Source organism: Hyperolius riggenbachi, chromosome 5, assembly GCF_040937935.1.
Source record: "Hyperolius riggenbachi isolate aHypRig1 chromosome 5, aHypRig1.pri, whole genome shotgun sequence".
In the NCBI taxonomy this organism is placed as follows: domain Eukaryota; kingdom Metazoa; phylum Chordata; class Amphibia; order Anura; family Hyperoliidae; genus Hyperolius; species Hyperolius riggenbachi.
Genome location: NC_090650.1, coordinates 265,776,240 through 265,796,952, shown reverse-complemented (window position 1 = coordinate 265,796,952; position 20,713 = coordinate 265,776,240). Strand labels below are relative to the sequence as shown.

Genomic DNA, 20,713 nt, shown 5'->3' with positions numbered 1-20,713 from the left:
TTGTGTATGGATGTATTTTCTATGTGTGGACATGCTGTACATCAACCTACTTCCTGTTTTGGTGGCCATTTTGTTTGTTTATAAACAAACTTTTTAAAACTGTTTTTGACTACTTTTAATGCGGCGGGGAGCGGTGAAATTGTGACAGAGGGTAATAGGAGATGTCCCCTAACACACTGGTATGTTTACTTTTGTGCGATTTTAACAATACAGAATCTCTTTAAGCTTATTTGGGGCAACAGTACAGACGGCCCCCCCTACTTACAAACAGGTTCCATTCTGGGAGGTTGTTTGTAAGTTGAATTTGCTTTGTAAGTTGAATTTGCTTGAAAGTTGAGTCAGGTGTTATGCATAGTGAAATGTAACTACATTTTATTTTCAGGCAACTCTGGATTAGGACATATAGTGTAAACAATATTTTTTTTTTGCCTGCTGGAAGGTAAAAAAAAGGATTCTGTTGAAAAGATGCAAAAACATTTGCCGTGGGAAGTCTCAGACAGTAGAAAAGTTAATTGAATCCGGTTCCATGACACTTTATGGCACATCATGTTACTTGATGTAATACACCATTGTTGCTGGGTATACATTTCGTTGTTTACTGGTAAACATTAAGACTTTATACTGTAAATGTGAGTAAAAGAACTTGCAGATAAAGAAGATATTCATGCAAAAACACACAGTTGGAGATTACCATCTGTGAAAACTGTGTGTCAAAATGAGCAGTAAGTTTAGAGAAACAAGCTACAGAAATCAAAGGCAAAGTGCAACGGCAGAGGAACTAAGCTATTTAGCATCTTAAAAGCGTTTATCATATGAAAGGTTCTTATCTCCTAGACCTCTGTTTAACCACTTGCCGACCGCGCACTCATAACTCGGCAAAGTGGTAGCTGCAGGACCAGCGGCGTCGCCAGCTGCAGGCTAATAAATCAGGAAAGAGCCGATTGCGCGAGCACCTGCTTTCTGTCAATTCACGGCGGGGGGCTCCGTGAATAGCCTGCGGGCTGCCGATCGCAGCTCGCAGGCTAAATGTAAACACAAGCGGAAATAATCTGCTTTGTTTACATTTTCACAACGCTGCTAACAGAAGCAGCGTTGTACTAGATCAGCGATCCCCGGCCAATCAGCGGCCGGGGATCGCTGTCACATGACAGCGGGGAGCCTGTTAGAGGCTGCACAGGACAGATCCGTTCCTGTGCAGCCTCCGATCTCCGGGGAAGGGAGGGAGGAGAGGGAGAGGGGGAATCCTGTGGTGGAGGGGGCTTTGAGGTGCCCCCGCCACCCACATGCATGCAGGAGCGATCAGACCCCCCCAGCACATCATCCCCCTAGTGGGGAAAAAAGGGGGGCGATCTGGTCGCTCTGCCTGTTATTTGATCTGTGCTGGGGGCTGTAGAGCCCACCCAGCACAGATCTTAGAAATCAGCGCTGGTCCTTAAGGGGGGGGGGGGGGGGGGGGTAAAGGCTGAGTCCTGAAGTGGTTAATGCCATGATATCCATACGCTATCAGAAGAAGCACTGCATAGAAATTTCTAACGATTAATGAAACACCTAAGCTTTTTCCAGATTGTATTTTGAAGCAGGCAGAACTAGATAACTTCTGTAAAATTTCTTTTCAATTAATACAATATCGGTGTATATAGAATTTCACAGACATGTAAACATGATATTTTTTTAATGTTTCCTCTGGGCATAAGAGACTCCGCTCATTATTCTAGGGCTGAGTTAAGGCAGAGGTAAGAGAAGCATTCGGTGAAGTGACAAAGAGAGGTCGGGGGGGGCATCATATGAATCAACAACTGCAGTGACACGCCCCACCCTGTACAGTACAACTGTGCTTTAATCCCCCACTGTCGGTATGCTGGTCAGAAAAAGCGACTGGGGCTGACAGGGGGCATCTGTTCTGGGCTATCACTAATGTCCGCTGTGATAAAAGTGCCATCATTAGAAGTACTGATGAGTGTGTGGACCCTTCCCCTCTCTTTTCACCTCCTGTTTTGTTATAGCTTTTGAAGAAGTGGATTAAAGTTTCTGCCCTCTATTTTAGAGCCAGGACCCCTCTTCTGGTGGAGAAGGGGGCACATGACTGCTTTTATTTTATTTAATTAAAAACTAAGCTCTAAACTACTGGGAGGGATATTTTATATAACAAAATCACAGTTCTGCAGTGCATTATCACTGGACACCAACTGTACGCAGGTCTTATAAGAGACATTAAACCAGCCATGCAAAACAGGAAAAAAGCTGTCATGAATCACTTTAAATTATGAACAACTTTTGCACATGCTTTAATTTATGTACATAATTAGATGCTATTTAAAACTTTGCTTGTGTATTTTTACTGATAGTGTGAAGGAGGAGGTAAAGTGAAATCCCTAAAATAACTGCTAAGACAGCACTCATTGATATTCCAGTAAACAAAGGAGGAACTAATAAAGTTTTGTGGAATAGACAGGACCATTGATGAATGAAGGACTCACGTGGAACTAGCGACATTACAAAAACAAAACGGTTTGGTTATTCTTGCTGAATACTGTGAAATGTAACAGAGTTAACTGAATTAGATACTGATTGTTTAATGTGCATCCACAAGTCTACTGTCATCTTCACACATTTGTATGTTTTACCTTATTTGTAATTTGATTTTAGTTTTAGTTTATTATGCGGACAAGCATGTTTTAATGCAATAATGGACATATTTTTAAATGTGAATGATCATGGCAGGGTAAAGTGTACAGAGAAGGGAGGAGAGCAATCCTCTGGATACCCCCTACCCCCCCCCCCCCCCACCACCACCACCACCACCACCCTTCTTCATGCTAGTATGGGCCTCTGACGAAGTCTAGCAGGGTCAAAACCATTTGAGCATAGTCTAAAGGTGACACCAGGTTAGGAAGGCACACACTGGCACCGGGCGGCGTGGTACAGAGCTCTTTTACCCTCCATGCCTGAACCTTTGTGAATATTTTTATTTATTGATGTGTTTGTTATTCAGTAAATGATGTACTTAACACTATGAATAGGTCATCTCGGTAGCACGGTGGCGTAGTGGTTAGCACTCTCGCCTTGCAGCAATGGTCCCCGGTTCTAATCCCAGCTAGGTCAACATCTGCAAGGAGTTTGTATGTTCTCCCTGTGTCTGCACGGGTTTCCTCCGGGCACTCCGGTTTCCTCCCACATCCCAAAAACATATGGATAGGTTAATTGGCTCCCCCCTAAATTGGCCCTAGACAGCAACACATAGAATACATACATGGACATAGGACTATGGTAGGGGATTAGATTGTGAGCTCCTCTGAGGGACAATTAGACAATATATATATATATAGTTATATATATATACTCTGTAAAGCACTGCGGAAGATGTTGGCGCTATATAAATAATAATAATCTCTTATTTCTCTTGCACTGTGGTAAAGCCGGTGTTGGAGATTTAGGGTCAGTCTACACTAGCAATGAGGACAGTGTCAAGAACAAAAAAAAAGCTGCATTTACAATACCTGCACGTTCTACTGTGATATTAGTGTTGAAAAGAAGGTACATGTGGCATCCATCAAACATGAAGCACACAGAACGTTGAACAAGAACATTGGTGGGAATGCTCTCGCAGAAATGTCTTCTTTGTCGAAAGTATTATCCTAGCAATATCCCGGTGATATGAATGAAAAGGAAAAAAGAGCCCTGAAGTACAGAGAAATAAAGCTGCCATTTTGCTACTGATTACCATATGTTTTTTATTTTTCATTAACCAAAGTTGTTTATTAAAAATCACAGAGGAACATTACAGTGCAACCTTGAAGAGAATAAAGAATAACAGGTTTACAGAAAATGTGAGGTTAGATCATAGATGCAGATTTGTTAGCCAGCGCTCCCAGATTCTGGCAAACTTATTGGGACAGCCCCTGTGCTTATACTGTATATTTGCTTCTTGAATGGTAAGGGGGCCTTCACATTGGACTGCCAGTCCTTTAAGTTAGGGCAGATATGAGATAACCAGCAGAAGGCTATACATTGTTTACTGGCAAATAAAGTTTCTACTTATAAAGCTTTATCAAGTATTGGTTACCATATAGTCATTTACAGATAAACAACAAATAGGTTTTGGTGAGAATTCTAACAGTTTTTGAGGTGCTGGTGGTTGATTCCCTTGACCTTTGCTTACTGGAATTTATCAGCATTGCTCTATTAAAGACAAAAATATGTGTGGGCCATACTACATGTGTTTTCCCAAACACTGTGCCTGCAGTATTATCAGATGAAGCATGGAGCAGTATAGAGACAAATAGGCCCTTATCCAATTAACTTTCCATCTTACAAAAAAAAGACTTTCTAGCACTAAGTTGAAAAATTACTTAAACGTAGAGTATTTTCTTGCATGCTAGAAGCTTTAAAGGTATGTTCTTGGTAAGGTTTGAAAATAGTTCTTTGGAAAAAAACTCATGAGAAAAGTTAATAGGATAGGGGCCATAGTCCCATAATTAATCACTTTTCTCCTGAGTTTTCTCCTAGGAGATAATTTGTCATCTTCATCTTCTATTTACAATACCTTTTCTGCACTTTGCAACTGAAAAACTACCAAAGTACCGTAGGTAAAAAGGTCTATCAAAATTATTTTGAGTATTTTCTTGCTTGCTGGTGGCTTAAAATGCACTTTCTTGACAAATTTGAAAATATCCCCAGGAGAAAAAGTTAATTGCATATGGGCCCTTGTCATAAAATGCCTTTCAAGCCAGCAGCAAGCAAGGCAATACTCAAAATAAATAAAAAATAAATAAAATAAAAACTAAGAAAGAATTAGGCATAAAGGGGAAGAGAAAGAGTGTGATAAGAATAGTGAGTGAAAATTAGCTATGGAAATAGTGAAGAAGTAGAAAGAGAAAAAGACAGAAGATAGAAAGAGCAAGATAGAAAGTTTGGTGAGAGAAAGAGGTGGCAGACTGGCAGTGAGGAAGATAGAAGTAGGACTAGAGACCGACACAGAGAGATGACAGTGAAAGATAGATTTGAGCAGGCAGAGACATAAATGTCAGAGACGCCAGAGAGATTTCGGAGTGAGTAAGAGAAACTGTGGTGTTGTGTGAGAAATACGCAAATGTAAACCTGTTGGCACACAATAATTGTGTGAGAAATGAGGAAGTATCAATCAAACACTGGCAATGTCAAAAACAATCTATTGGCAACAGATATGCAGCTGGTATGAAACACATAATAGCCTGAGGGAAATGGCATACAGGAGAGAGAGAATAATGGCAGAAGAATGAACTGAAAGAGAGTACTGGCACATAAAGAGTGTTGAACAGTGAGGTGTGGTCAGCAAGACAGAGGTGGTGAACAGAAGGCTGACAGGAACATAGTGGGACACTGGTGGTGGAGAGTGAGCAGTGAGAGATGGTATGGGGCATCAAGAAAGATAGTGGACAGTGATGTTCTAGTTCTAGTGTACTCCCCTCCTTGCAGCAAGTCCACTGCCTGCTTTCTTGCACTAACCTATGCCACAGCACTGTCACCCTCAGCAGTGCCCCCATGTTCACTCACAACAGCGCTGTCTACTCAGAACTACTTCAAAACACAACTAATAAGTGAGGTAACTAACCTCCATGGATCTGCATAGTGGCAGGCTGTGCTAGCTAGACACAGTGAGTAAGAAACCCGTCTCACTAATGCCTTATACCTATTCAGTCAGCGCTGCTTGCCAATACACAACCAGTATATAGTAATTCAAAAATAGACAGATATGGTATCAAGTGTATATGCAAAAATCAAATACTTTAGTATGCAAACGTAAATAAAAAATCTTAAAAACAAAGAGAAAGTAGCGGAGCTATCAAAATACACGTCGTTGGCCAGCACACGACAGTCACATACACCAAACACACATACCTCATGCACCCTAATCTAGATTGTAACTGCAATGTCCTGACAATAGCGATACCACCCGAACACCTAATGTATACAATAGTCAAGCTAGCAAGTTCATGAGTGGAGAGATCCGGATTGTAATATAAGTTTGCAGTGAGTTAGGAGAAACAGCAAAGTCTTTCCTGGAAGTTACATTTGTTTGCAAGCATCTACAGCATATAGCCAAATGTCACATGTATCTCCTATTAAAGATAGATGTTAGTTGCAAGGCACATGCTGGATTAGTCCTATTAAATGCACAGGAAGTGCAAGCTGTACTTTCTCATAGCAGCATATCAACATGCGACCTCATACTTCTCCTTAGATTCAGCATTTGAGACCATAACATCGTCATAGCAGTATTAGATGGACATTGTATATATGCATCTCACCGCAATGTTGTGCAGTTGGTTCAACAGCGTCTCTCAAGTTGCTGCTGGATTCCAGGCTGTATGTCGTGTAGACCAACGCATATATCCTTACCTCTAGGCGGTGGTGTGCGGACCCTCGGTTGGCTGGCGTCCCAGCCTTACCTACCTCTGTGTCTCCGCACTCAATTTTGTCCTCCCACCTAGCACTCACAGCATTTCATCAGCCGTGCAGCGTGGTATTTCCAGCGTGGTAAGGCGATAGTGCTGGGCCTGGCCAGGCGTGATGTAGCTCCGCCCACCTACGCATTTCACGCCTCCTTTGGGAATTTCCTTAGGGTGTACTACTTCAAAACACCCCTCTCCCCCTCCTCTGCCTCCTGCATGCACATGTCCAGTGCATAACAGTGCCATGGTGGACATGAAAGAAGCAGCTGCCCAATTTTTGTGGGCACCATTTTGGCAATGTTAGAGGTGCACTGCATGTGCCCAAAGCAGCTACCGAACATGAATGTGCACACAAACAGAATGGAGCTGCAGCAATTTTCTAATTATCAAATATGCAGGTACAACACATTATTATAATTAGATCTAGATCATGAAGTCTCATGGAACCAAGGGTGAATCCCCTTTTTTAACATACAATATTGGTCACAGGATGTATAATTTGTATGTGTGAACAATGTAATGGAATTTACTCTATGTGGACTATTTGGACTTTTAGGGTACTGAAAATAATATATAAAATATACTCATAATATATAAGTATTATTTAGCCATCTGTACAATATACAGTACATTCAGTGGCACAAATAAAGGGGGGGACATGTGTAATACATTTAGAAATGTTATACACGACTCCCAATGTTCAAGTTGCATTTCAAACATTGATCATTAATTAATATACTGTATCTAAATAAAAAAATGATGGTTTTAGCATAGTTTTATCACAGCAAAATAATTCACAACTGTCACATATACATAATAGTAGACAGTGTGAGTTGGCCTTCACTTATTTCCAGACTTATTTTCTATTAGAGAGTCCCCTAGATGCACCCAAATCTGCCGTGGGTGTTAATTTTTCATTGTATGCATAGAAATAGCAGGGATTTAATGTAATATAAAGGGATTAACTTATTTATTGAAAAGATATCATGGCATATTTTACAGGATGTTTCAGGCAAAACAATTTCAAACTGGAAAGGGGAGGAATCACAATTAAAATTATGATAACAGGATTGATGGTTATTGCGATTACCCATTTGGGGTGTCTTTATAATAAAGAATAGATGTATATATAAGTCTGCTTATTCTTACTTTACTATAATACTTGAGTAAAGGTGTGTGGTGCCTTAACTGTCATATGATCTATCCCATAATGCCTATTCACTAAGTGGGATAATCCCATAATGTTTTGTTGAGCACTTTATGACATCTCTGCATAGGTGTCATATATACACATTTGCTATTAATCTGTCTTTCAGCTTAGTTCACAAAGCATAGAGCCAAATTCATTATCTTATGAAACCAAACACCAAAATTTGATAGTTGTTTTTTTATTTTGTTGTTATGGTCTCAAATCTCATTTTGAATTTGCAATGTCATCCTTTAACTTGAAGAATGGGAGTCATATGCAGAAGATGCCAATAGATATAATAAAATTGATAGATAAACTCTGACTAATATTTACTAGTAACTCTGTCTATTATTGTTGTGTGAAGGCACTCGGCATACTGACATTTGAGGAACACTTTGCATATTGGGGCAGCATGGTGGAGTAGTGTATAGCACTCTCGCTTTGCAATGATTGGTCCCTTGGTTTGAATACCAGGCAGAACACTATATGCACGTAGTTTGTACGTTCTCCCTGTGTCTTTTTTGAGGTTTCCTCTTGGCTCTCTGGTTTCCTCCCACATCCCTACATGCAGATAAGTTAATTGGCTTCCCCCTAAATTGGCTCTAGACTACGATACATACACTACTTGATAAATACAAAGACATATGACTATGGTAGGGATTATATTGTGAGCACGGGCATAGCAATGGGGCTTGCAGAGGTTGCGACTGCATCGGGGCCCTTAGGCCTGAGGAGCCCCGAAGGGCCTTCCCTCAACTGCAGTATTGGCTCTTTATTGGTCCTGTGCTCATAATAATCACTTCTATATATAGTTTGAATAGTGGTAATCATTAACAAATTGCTCTCCATCCCCTTCTTGCACCTCTGACACTGTAGTTGCCATTGGCAGGTTTTGGTGCACCATATCAATTGTTATGTATAGAGTGCTTAGGGGGCCCCCAATATAATACTTGCATCGGGGCCCACAGCTCCTTAGCTACACCACTGATTGTGAGGGACAGTTTAGTGACAAGACAATATACTCTGTACAGGGAGTTGTATATAAATACTAAAAATAATAAATAATTATGTTGTTTGGGGTAAACACTGTCTAATTTTGTTTCAGGGAAGCACTACACCAAATTAACATCTGGGTGGACACTCTGGGTATGTCTGGATGTCTGCCTAATCATATTGTTTGGGGGAGACATTTCTTCCTACTAGCATTATATGCATATCATTGGAATTTGTCTGTCTCCCTTTCACTTTGGCGCACTACACGCATTTCATACTTTATTTTATTTTGCAGCGCACTACAGGGAAAATTATGACTGCACATACTATATGGCATGCACCTGTTTTATCTGACTAAATATAGTAGGCGTAGTGTACCCAGGGGCAGTCTGTAAAAGTTGTGTTTAATTCTACTAATTCGCTTCCTTGACAGTCGCAAGAACGGTGACTGACTCTTGGTTTAAAAAGCTTGTGGACCTCTGCCCTAGGACGATGTCAAATAAGTGTTAATGCTGTAGTCCTTTGTTGCAAGCTATGCAGCCTATGTGTCAGTGACAAACTGCTACAATACTCTCTGTGTACTGTAATTTAGATGAGTGTAGCATCAAAAGAAATGTTTAACACTTTATTTGATGGTTGTTTTAATAGCACAAATGCTCATTTCTTAAAGGATTAAGGCACGTACCTACGATGCGACTTTTCCCACAATTAGCCATTTTTTGTGCACGGCAAGTGAATTTGGGATGTGGGTAGGTGTGTGCAATTAAACAAACTGTGTTTTACGATGCGAGACAATCGCGACTGTCACAGAGGATCAGATCTTTAAGATTCCAGACAACTCCCACATAAAGTGCTGCTATTGTTTGAACTCTCGTTTGCACCTGTCGTGTGCTGTCGCGTGATCCCGCGTTAGGAAGATGGATTGGGGAATGCTTATTCACTGGGTCACATTGCCATGGGTTCCCCGATCCATCTTCTGGTGAGAACTTAGCTTTAGCAAGATCCTTCAAAAAAATGACTGTTCATGCAAACAGAAATACATTCAGTACTCAGCTATGCTGTTCAGTTTGTTTGTATCTGTGAAACTTATCAGTGTTGTGTAATGAAAACAGCTGCTAACAAAAAATGCTACCTTGTAGGGCTGATTCACACGGATGGTTCTGCGATATTAAATGATGGCCTCGTAACTCGTTGCTTAAACACTGTCCATTCAGATAAAGGGATAGCTGTCTTTACGATTGCTAACTGGCATTTGTGTAAATGCAGCGTTTTGATCCAGATTTTCGCTGCAGTCTGCCCGGCACTTCCGGCACAGGTTGCTTCCAGGATAGTTTACATCCACGCTTCCGTGTCCCCCTGCGGGGATGAAAAACATCTGCATCCAATTGGCGTGAACGAGGCGGCAGCCCCAGGACCACTCAATGCCAATTGGTGTAAAACATAGGGGCCGAGATTGCAGGAGATCGCACGTCCCCACTTGAATGACGGAGCTCCGCTCTGTCATCAGCCTCCCAGCAGCGTATTATTTACATAGTACAGCGCTGCGATCTACAGCAGCGATTTACAGGGGACAGCCGTGTGACATGGCTGTCCCCCTGAGACACAAAGAAGTGATCTGCTGTCATAGGCTGGCTAGCGGGGGAGGGAGGGCGGGGTTATAAGAAAATCATTTAAAAATTAGTAATTTATATTTAAAAAAAAAAAATTTTAAATAATAAATAAACATGCTGGCAGGGATCAGAGCCCACCAACAGAAAGCTTTCACTTGTGTGCTGATTTGTACGGCCCTGCAGCGCGAACACGGTAAATCCAGCGCTGGACACTTGGGCGCAGCAGTGCAGGAGACTTGGGCACAGCCGGCGCCACCTTAGGCCGTAATAGGAACTACGGCTATCGCAGGCACAGGGAGTAACTTCAGCGCCGTCAGAAGACGGATCTGAAGTTGCTTTTAAAACAATAATTCGGCCTCCAGCAATTGCTGGAAGCAAATTATTTCATTCCCCCACTATCCATGTCGGCCTGGAGGGGGAATAGTAATTAACACGGCCCGGACTTGTGCGGCAGCAGGATCAGCCATATACTGGCTGTGTCCTGCACCCAAGTCTCCGGCGCCGTTCTCTCTCGTATGCCTGCAGCGAGCCCTTAAAGCTGCAGTTGCCTATTTTGTAAAAAAAATAGCCTGATCACTTGGGTAGGTTTAAGACCGCGGTCCTTAAAGAGAACCCGAGGTGGGTTTGAAGAATATTATCTGCATACAGAGGCTGGATCTGCCTATACAGCCCAGCCTCTGTTGCTATCCCAAACCCCCCTAAGGTCCCCCTGCACTCTGCAATCCCTCATAAATCACAGCCACGCTGCTGACAAACAGCTTGTCAGAGCTGGCTGTGTTTATCTCTATAGTGTCAGTCTGCTGCTCTCCCCGCCTCCTGCAGAACTCCAGTCCCCGCCTGCATCCCTTCCCTCCCTGCTGATTGGAGGGAAGGGACGGGGGCAGGGACCGGAGCTCTGCAGGAGGCGGGGGAGCAGCTGAGACTGACACTACAGATGTAAACACAGCCTCACAGCACGGCTGTGATTTATGAGGGATTGCAGAGTGCAGGGGGACCTTAGGGGGGTTTCGGATAGCAACAGAGGCTGGGCTGTATAGGCAGATCCAGCCTCTGTATGCAGATAACATTCTTTAAACACACCTCGGGTTCTCTTTAAGTGGTTAAGGTCCGTACATGATCGTAAATCAGGATTGCAAAATAGGTTTACCAGATTACATTATCTAGCAAAATAAATGATAAGTCGGCCAATTACATTGTACAAGTATACTAATACTCCAAACGGTTATCTCTGTTCAATACTGTGCACGCAGATGAAAGTAAGGATTCACATGACACTTGTGTGCATGTTCTGGAATTAGCATAACAAAATGACCTATGAATGACGTACACACAGACTACACAATATCTGCCCATTAATCAGAGATGATCGACTCGTTGGATCAGCCTAAATACGCAATTTCCGTTGTTTATTGTCCTTGTTTAATGTAGTTTCGTTACATTGGATGCTTCAAATGACTTTGATCTGATGTGTGTACAGTACAAGGCTTTAAAGGTAGTCATAGATTTATAGTTTGCCACTTGATGTGGCAAAAAGATAGTTTTCTCTCTAATCTAATCACAGAGGGATCTTGTCCTTCCAGACACTACAGAGATTTTCAATAGAATTCACCATGAAATATATTGAGAATCTATCGAACTGCAGCGTAGCACTGCTTGATGGAGGGCAATGCCGTTGATCTTCCGCCACTCCTACCCTGCCCCAAACAAATTACATTTTCTGACCAATTAGTTCAGATCTTAAAAACGCACACACACACCTTGTATAGAGCGTGGAATGGGTAAATGCTTCATTTCCCACTGAGCAGACAGACACTACTCAGTGGGCCAGACTCAGTCTTATGGCCCATACTCACGAGGGACTTTTGTCACCTCAACACGCGGCGCGCGTGTGTTGCGGCGACAGGTCGCCCGTGAGTATGGGCCGCGCGCACCCCGAACTGTCGCCCGGAACGGGCGCGCAACCCGAACTGTCGCCCGTCGCTGATGTCGCCAGGCGATTGAAATGTTCAATCGCCTGGCGACAGTCGCCGCCGCAACTCCGCCGCAGCTGTCGCTAGTCCGCGTGAGTACGCGGACTAGCGACAGCAACCTCCATTGGGATACGCATAGCTTCCGGCGGGGGGAGGAGGAACGTCGGCGACAGCTTCCGTCGCGGCCCCTGGTCCCTCTTCCGCGTGTGTACGCGGAGGGACGTGGCGGCGAGCTGTCGCCGGCCTGTCGCCCACACGCTCACGTGTGCTGGCGACAGGCTACTTTTGCTGCCCGTGAGTATGGGCCATTAAAGAGAATCTGTATTCACAAAATGAAGTATAAACAAACATCCCTGCCTGTTTGGGGTCATCTCCTAGCCCCCTCTGTAATCTTTTTGCTGCTCTCCGCTGCAATAAAGAGGGTAAAAAAACTGTTTTATAAACTGTTTTGTAAACAGAAAAGATGGCCACCAAAACAGGAAGTACATCAGCAGAGCAGTGAACTCAGTCAATACACAGTGAATACACAGAGAATTCAGTGAGTTACACACTGAATTCAGTCTCCAGAGGTTATGTGCAAGTTTTGAAAGAGCTCTGTGTCAATGAAGCATGACAAGCTGTGTCTTTAGAGCCTGTAGTCTCAGCTCTGCACTCATGTCAGCCTGACAGGCAGCTTCCTCCTCAGCCAGCTATTCTTTGTTCAGTTTATCAGTCTGTGTTTATCAGCCTCACAGATAGCAGACAAGCTGACAGTGAGAGCAGGGACATTGTCTGTGAGGAATAATCATCACATGAGCACTGGAGGGGCTTGGAAGGAGTTAACTTGTTCACATTACTGAAGAGTTGGCAGCCTTCCAGACACAGCCGACAAATCCGACAGGGGAAAGATAAGTTGATTTATTACAGAGACCGTGCAAGTAGAAAGTGCTGCAGTAAGCCAGAGCACAATGGAACAGCCTTAGGAACTTGTAGGATAGGAGAAATACTGCTAACATTTTTGTTACAGAGTCTCTTTAAGAGCTGTATTGCTGGCTGCAAAGAGTTAATATTGCAGCAGCATAGGAAGGAGGTGGGCATCATCAGGTGATCAGCTCTGTGTTCAAAGAGAAAGACTAGATAGTGCTCCTCCCGGTCCTCCCTGACTACCTCGGGCGGGTGATGATAGGACAGGGGAGGCTCACTGACTGCTGATCAATCTACCGATTCACAATCTGTGGAGCTGCCGCTGCAACCCCATGCGCGGCAACCCCCCCCCCCCCCGCCGACCCCGGCACACACACATTACCTGATCCAGCCGTCGCGAGTCCCCCGGTCTCCGCTGTCTCTTCTCCGCTCTGGGCTCCAGCTTCACTTTACTTCCTGTCAGGCCAAGTTTAAACAGAGGGCGCTCTACTGTTTAAACTTCCTGTCGGGACAGGAAGTAAGTGAAGCCAGCTGGAGCCCAGCGCGAGAAGGGACAGCGGGGACATGCGCCGGCGGAACAAGTAATGTATTGCCGCTAGCGTCGGTCATCGGACATTCAAATGCCGCTATCGATGCACTCCCCACCCACTGGCGATCGAGTGAAATCTTCCGCGAGAACAGATCGACGGGAACGATCGATTTCAGGCGGAAATCGATAGTTTGGTCAGCATTTGTGCGATTTCACAGCAGATCACAGTGATCGAATCTGCTGTATATAGGCGGGAAATCGTGTAAGTGTATGGACCCCTTGAAGGGACTCCGAGCTCTGAAAAAAAACAAAGCGCGCATGCGCAGTACTTTCACGCCGGCCGCCGTGATGACGCGAGGCGGCCGGCGTGTGACGTAATCCGTGTCATATGCGGAAGAAGCAGCCCGACACTTGGGAGAGTGTCGCCCGGGCTGCGGCCTGCCAGCCATTCCGGAGCGGGGAGAAGGAGAGGAGCCAGGACGCCGGCGTGGGACCTCCCGACCAGCACTGGGCTGGAAAAAGCCCCTGGTGAGTACAACTTTCCTTTTTTTTCAGAGCTCGGAGTCCCTTTAAGTCTAATTTGTGCCAAACAATACGTAGTGGGCTATTTAAGCAAAAAGTTTAGGTAACTGGATGATGACAGGGCAGTGAATGTGTAAACCCAATTCAGTAATGGGCCACTATTCCATGGATGCAAAACCTTACCTTCTCTACATATAGGCCTCCTAGGCCTATGCCTTTCCAGCACCTTCTAGTGATTGGGGCACACATTGCACCCTTTCATTTCAGAATTTCTACTACCTGTATACTATGCAGAAGCTCAGCAGGACAGAGGATAAAAATAATTGGACAGTACAAGGAACAGATCTCGGGAAGCTACCTTCCTCCCTGCACGGCTGTAGTCCTGGATGCTGCTTCTGAAGAATAAGACTCCTGGCAGCACTGTGTGGATGGGGAGGAAGAGGCTGATGTTGGGACACAATAGGGCCAGGGAATGAGTTATAAATGAGATGTGCTGGTTGGTGAGCAGCAGTCTACAGATATCCCGTTATCTCTGTGATCGTGGCTGCAAGACTGTGTATGTGTTTATGTATGCAACTATGTGCACTAAGTAGTCAGATGTGACTATGTATGCCTGCGTATATATACCTGCGTATATTATATATGCCTGCGTTTATACACATATACAATATGTATTTATGTGTATGTACGTGAGTTACCATTTGTGTGTTTGATACGTACTTCTATGTGTGTACATGTTTTTGTATATGCCTTGGAAGTTGGAGGACCTTAAGCCTTTACAGTGTTTGGGCATGATCAGGGTGTCTATAAAAAAAAGTGAAGAAGTTGACAGTCATGTTTTAAACACAAAATTTGCTGCCTCAGCTCTTTTATCTTGATCTGTGCCATTGGAAGTTATCCGTAGGCATTTTGCCTGTGTTGTAATGTGAGAGTAATATATATATACGTGTGTTGGCCCAATATGTACTATTACAGGATATGCAGTTTTGTTATTGCAGTAGCTAACCACAAAGTGTGTGTGTGTGTGTACGTGTGTGTAATTGTGTGTGGTTGGCAGTTTTCCACACTACAGTCCATTGTGGAGTATTACTACTTAAAGTTACTAAGTAGTGCCTGGTTTACTAGGAATTTATAAAACCATCAATATGACCTAAGCCTCAGGGTTTAGTCATAGTAGTAATAGTGCAGACTAGTGTACACTGCCCTGCTCAGAAATCATGAATGTTTTGTGGGTTACATACAAGGAACACTAAACCCTGTGCAAGGCAGAATTATGGGGCTTTCACTATGGGCCCAGTACTGGACAACTATCTGTATCTTTTGAAGGTGGAATTCCCGTTCATCACTGCTGCTGAGAACAGTGTGGAACAGAGCAGGAAAATAATTCGCTGTTCTGCATGTTGATGCGGTATTGAATGGGGTTAAGGCTCTCACCATCCAAGCACTTGGCAATGCTAAGCTCTGAATGAGCTTAAAACTCTGGGAAAACCAGATTGAATACATTCTTGCAGATCTCAACAATAATATTTTATCAGTCATTAATTAAACTCAAGTTCAGTCAACTCACCTTAATGTGAACAAGTGAACTCTAGTTTACAGTTTAAGAAGTCAGACAAGGATAACAGAGTTCATTATTGCATAACTAGACCAGCCATCCTGTGTCCATCTCCATTACAAGGTGCTCAGTTTGACAAAACAGCTAATTCATTTGATCAAGATTTTGCACACAGTGACCACATTGCCAGCCAATTCCACCCATGTGACACCGCACCAATTCTCTAGGCTAGTGCAGAGCGTGGAGTGTGGGGTCCCCAGAGCTTGGCAGTATTGGTACGAGAGGTGCACCATGAAATCATAATGGATATACACACTTGCAATACTGGGGATGTGCAAAGTAAAGAGGAGGCTGTGAAGGGTCCTAAAAGATCTTCCAGTAAGGGATGAGTAAAAAGTAGTGTTGCTCGGATACAAGTTGTGATCACGGAATAGCACTATCCAACATTGTGATACGAATCCGTGATCGGGAATCAATCATGGCAGTCAATCACGGATTCAGCCGTTATTCCAAGTATTCAGCCCGTGATCACGGAAAAAATATCCATGATTATAAGCTGAAAAGCCGCCGACTTTAGCGGTTAATAGCAAAGCCCCCTTACATGATACAAATACCAAATTTGCAGGATATGTTAAGTCGAACAGTGGGAGCAAGGGAAACAATTTTTTTTAAAAGACTTATAGTTTTTGAGATAATGGATTTTAAAGGTTCAAAGGAAAATAGTATACATTTAAATGTGGTAAATGACAGTTAATGTATTTACCGCATTTACATGTATAGTTTTTTCCTTTGAAATTTCCTTTGAACTTTTAAAATCGATTATCTCAAAAATTATAAGGTTATAAGGTCTTTTTGCAAAATGTGGTGTTGTTTTCTGCAAATTTGGTGTTTATAGCATGTAAGGGGACTTTGCTATTAACCTCTAAAGCCGGCGAGTTTTGGCGGTATTTAATCACGATACTTTTTCATTGGAAATTTTAAATTCGACTTTCTCAAAAACTATAAGCTCTTTTTGAAAAACTGTTTAAATTGTAGCCACTGATCACCTTTATAATCCATGCACCAATTTTGGTGATTGTAGCATGTATGGGAGCTTTGCTATTAACGTTAAAGTCTAATCTGTGATCACGGCTGTGATCACAGATTCTACAGGCAATCACGGCTAAAATCCGACTCAAATTCATAAGTCAGTTTCAAATCCGGGTCACAATCACGACTTATCCGGATTTTGGGACTGCCGTGGCCGGATTTATCGGGGGGTATCAGGGGTATCAAAGCAACACAAGTAAAAAGTGAAGCCAGGACAGTGTTTTTTATTCTCAATTATGGGGCTGATTCACCAACCGCCTGTAAAATTGCATTGGGCACAGCAATTTTATCAGTATTTACGCTTTTAATGGCATTTGCTGCTTCAACCCCCAATATTTCTAACAATAACTTTGATACCTGTTGAGTACTTAAGCCTAGTCTGTAAACTTGTCCCACCACCAACTACCCCTAAATTACAGCCTAGTCTAACTATTCGTTACCTAACATACTGTATCTAACCAATTTTATAACCTCCTGAGATTAAAGGACAACTGAAGCAAGAGGGATAGGGAGGCCGCCATATTTATTTCCTTTTAAACAATAACAGTTGCCTGGCAGCTTTGGCTGCGGTAGTGTCTGAAGAACATCAGAAACAAGCATGCAGCTAATCTTGTCAGATCTGACAATAAAGTCATAAACACACTTCCAGGAAACAGGTATTGCTTAAAAGGAAATAAATATGGCAGCCTCCTTATACCTCTAACTTCAGTTGTCCATTAACTAAAAAGAAATGATTGTTGCAAAAAGTGATATCTCCTCAGTGGTACTTTGACATCTAATTTTGCCTTGCCGGGTATTAAAAGGGCTACACACATGGCCATGTGTCCACTTTCCATACATTTTTTAGCATTGCTAAAACACAGAGAGTGTCTTGTGTCAACACCATGATGTGTACAATATAAACAAAAGCTAAAAGAATGTTATTTTATGTTTATGCTTAACGCTATTGACTGGTAAAAAAAAGTCACATACCTGAAATTCTATTTAGAGTCACCCAGTAATGTTCATCAGGGCTGTAGGTGTCCTTAGACCATTTCAGCAGATCTACAGCCCTCTGATCCTCTAGTACAAATTTAGTGAACTCTCTAGTCAGTGCAACATAAGCAGTACCAAAATAAATGGTGATATTGTGAGGAGGAGGCGGCTTTAGGGTATTGGTCCTTCGTACGTTGGAATGTACAATGTCCTCTCGATGGACATATTTTGTCCTGGGAATGGCGTGATCGGGGGGCAGCACCCCAGGCGTGATATTCTTCCCTTTAAATTTTTTCAAGTGTTGTACGACTTCTTTGTTTGTCTTTAACGGGAAGTCCTGTCCACACATATTGATCACATACTTCCATTGGACCTCTGTTTGCAGCAGGTCCTTCATGCAGTTCAGATCAGCCTGGAGTCTCGATATTCCAGCATACACCACAGGCTCCATTTTTGAGGCGAGAAACACATTAGGAAAGCATTCTGCCAAATCAGTGACAGCCTGTAGATAACCTGCTGTCGCCTTTTCGTCCACATGGATGCAGTATATGTTTTGTGGCATATAGATGGCCCTAAACAGTCTCTCAAATGTGTCAAATTCCTTATGTACAGTCATCATAAAAGCTAAAGGGAAGGCGGCTTCTTCATCTGAGAGGGGAGTTGTGATGTAATGATTTTGTCTTAAGTATTCCTGACAGTTAGTTGGGTGATACAGGCTGGTCAGCGCCGGCTCATATGGCGATTTCTTCCCATTGGAAAGGACATCACAAGCTTCAAGCAGAAGGATCCTTTCTTCAGTTGCATTGAACCTGTGAAAACCACTCCACTTCAGCAGCTTGCTGTTGTAGTATAACAACAAGAGTGTCACGCTTAACACAGGGATTGGAAACATGCATCGCATCCAAGAAGTCATTATTAAAGAAAGGAAACCATTCAAAAATGAAAATATACCTCCATCCAAATGTTCCTCTCATGGACAGCCAGCTCCCAGCTTCTCCAGCGGCTCATTGTTGCCTCTTTGGGGAAGCACTGAGAAGCATTTGCCGTCTGTCTGACAATGTGCTTGTGTCATGTCAGTGCTGTACAGCAGCACCAGTGTGTGTTGTCTCCCTTCCTTCATATGAATTTCTGCTAGCTGCATGAGGCAGTGATGACCTTCTCTGCTCACTTCAGCATTTGCATATGAAACATTCACCGCACTGATTGGTTAAGGCACTGGCAACCACCAGCATGTCACTGACGGCTTTAATCTGTCCTTTCCTCTTTTCCTTGCATATATTTCAGCAGCCAACTCCGCTCACCCCCTCTTGCTGTATTTAGAAATGCAGTAGCAACAGATTAGAAGGAACTAATTAACTGTGGATACGTTTAAAGGAATTGTGTGATTACAGCTTGGTTGTTTTTACATTCTGCATTGTAGTTTCCACTGAGTCTTTTTTCCCATCCTGCTAGCAGGATTTATTCTATGAAACTAAAAGCTTTGTATACACAGTACTGTATTATAAAAGTGAAGAACATTCAAAGAGAAACTTATGCCGATTTATAAAACAGTGGAAAAAGAAAAGAAAATTACCGTCATTCTGTTTTCTGCTTCTAAGAATCTGAATAACACTTCCACCAGCTCTACAGGATATGTTGGTGCTTTATAAATCAATAATAATACCGGTATTTGTAAAACAGCAATTATTTTTATAAAGGTCCGGCCTGTACACATGCTAAATTAAAGTTGGCTTGGGCAGCTGATAACTATCTTCTCTGTTGATAATCTTGCATGTGTTTGGCAGCCCCTGGCCCCGGACTGCCATCTGGGCAGCAATCTGCCAGGCGGATCAATTCAGCCAAGCAACGGCCGATAGCTTTTTTCTCCCTACTCATCCCACCCGCTGCCTGATGTCCCACCTGAGCAGCTCTTTTGGCCCTCCCCCCTCTCCTCCCACATTGCAACAGAACACGTTGTCTGTACAGCCTTGGTCCATCTCCGTGTGTATGGGCCTTTGTGGTTCAATCAGTGCTTTGTTCACTGTGCCGTAATTAAAGAGAACCTATGTCCAACTGTTTTGTGAGTGAAGTTGTGTATAAACACACAAAAAACGATGTGTGCGTTAGTAAGCTGGACCCTATTGCAAGAAGGACAATTCCAGGCATGAGTGTTCTAAAAACACATTGCTTCACTACAGCAGAGTAAGGCCCAGTTCACACTGGCTCTAAAAGACGGTCCAGTCGCGGATCGTAATGGAACAGATCGTAATGGATGCAAACAGATCCAATGTTAGCCTATGGATCCATTCGCATTGGTCAATACGAACAGATGAGTTCTGCGCTCTGCTGAACGGACCGCAAGTTGGTGCTGCGGCGATTTTCCCGGGCAGCGGAGCCCAGCAAAACGGAAACGGAGGCTGAAGCACTGCATTGGGGGCTCGAGAAACAGATCCTAAAAACACACTGGCTAAAAAATGGACCGTTCTAGCCAGAAAAAATCTACTTTGGTGATGGGGGTGTTGCGGAGTTATGGGGAAACGGAACTGAACCAACTGCATGGAAACGGAATGTAAATAGATCAGTTCGAATGGAAATCAGAGCCGTTTTCACGGATCCATTTCCCTGAAAGTGCCAGTGTGAACTGGCCTTTGTTCACAACCTTGTTGCTTACTGCTGTGATCCACCACCTCCTGCATTGAGATGAATGGGAGTGTGCATTTACCATAGATTGCCATAGAACATGATGACAAACTGACTTGAAACACTGCCAAACGCTTTTCTGCTCAGTAGCAAATGGAAGAGGGTCCCAGCGAGCAGCAGTGGGGTCGAGGCTTTTCAAAACCCCACTGCAGCTCACTGGGTCCCTCCCCTTTTTCACAGCCGCACTCCCCTCCATGCATGAACACAGTCGTACTACACCTGCACAAGTTCTGGCCTCACCTGTGCTGTATCCCTAAGCCCCTTATGC

General features: G+C 43.3%; 1 protein-coding gene across 1 annotated transcript in view; it reads right to left on the bottom strand.

Annotated features, from left to right (window-relative positions):
• LOC137518701 (N-acetyllactosaminide beta-1,6-N-acetylglucosaminyl-transferase-like) overlaps positions 1-18,904 on the bottom strand; it is a 117,033-nt gene extending 98,129 nt beyond the window's left edge. The window contains exon 1 of the mRNA XM_068236882.1: positions 17,764-18,904. Within this exon, the coding sequence (XP_068092983.1) occupies positions 17,764-18,679 (916 nt within the window). The 5' untranslated portion in view covers positions 18,680-18,904. The remainder of the gene's footprint in view (positions 1-17,763) is intronic.
• Positions 18,905-20,713: the final 1,809 nt, after the last annotated feature.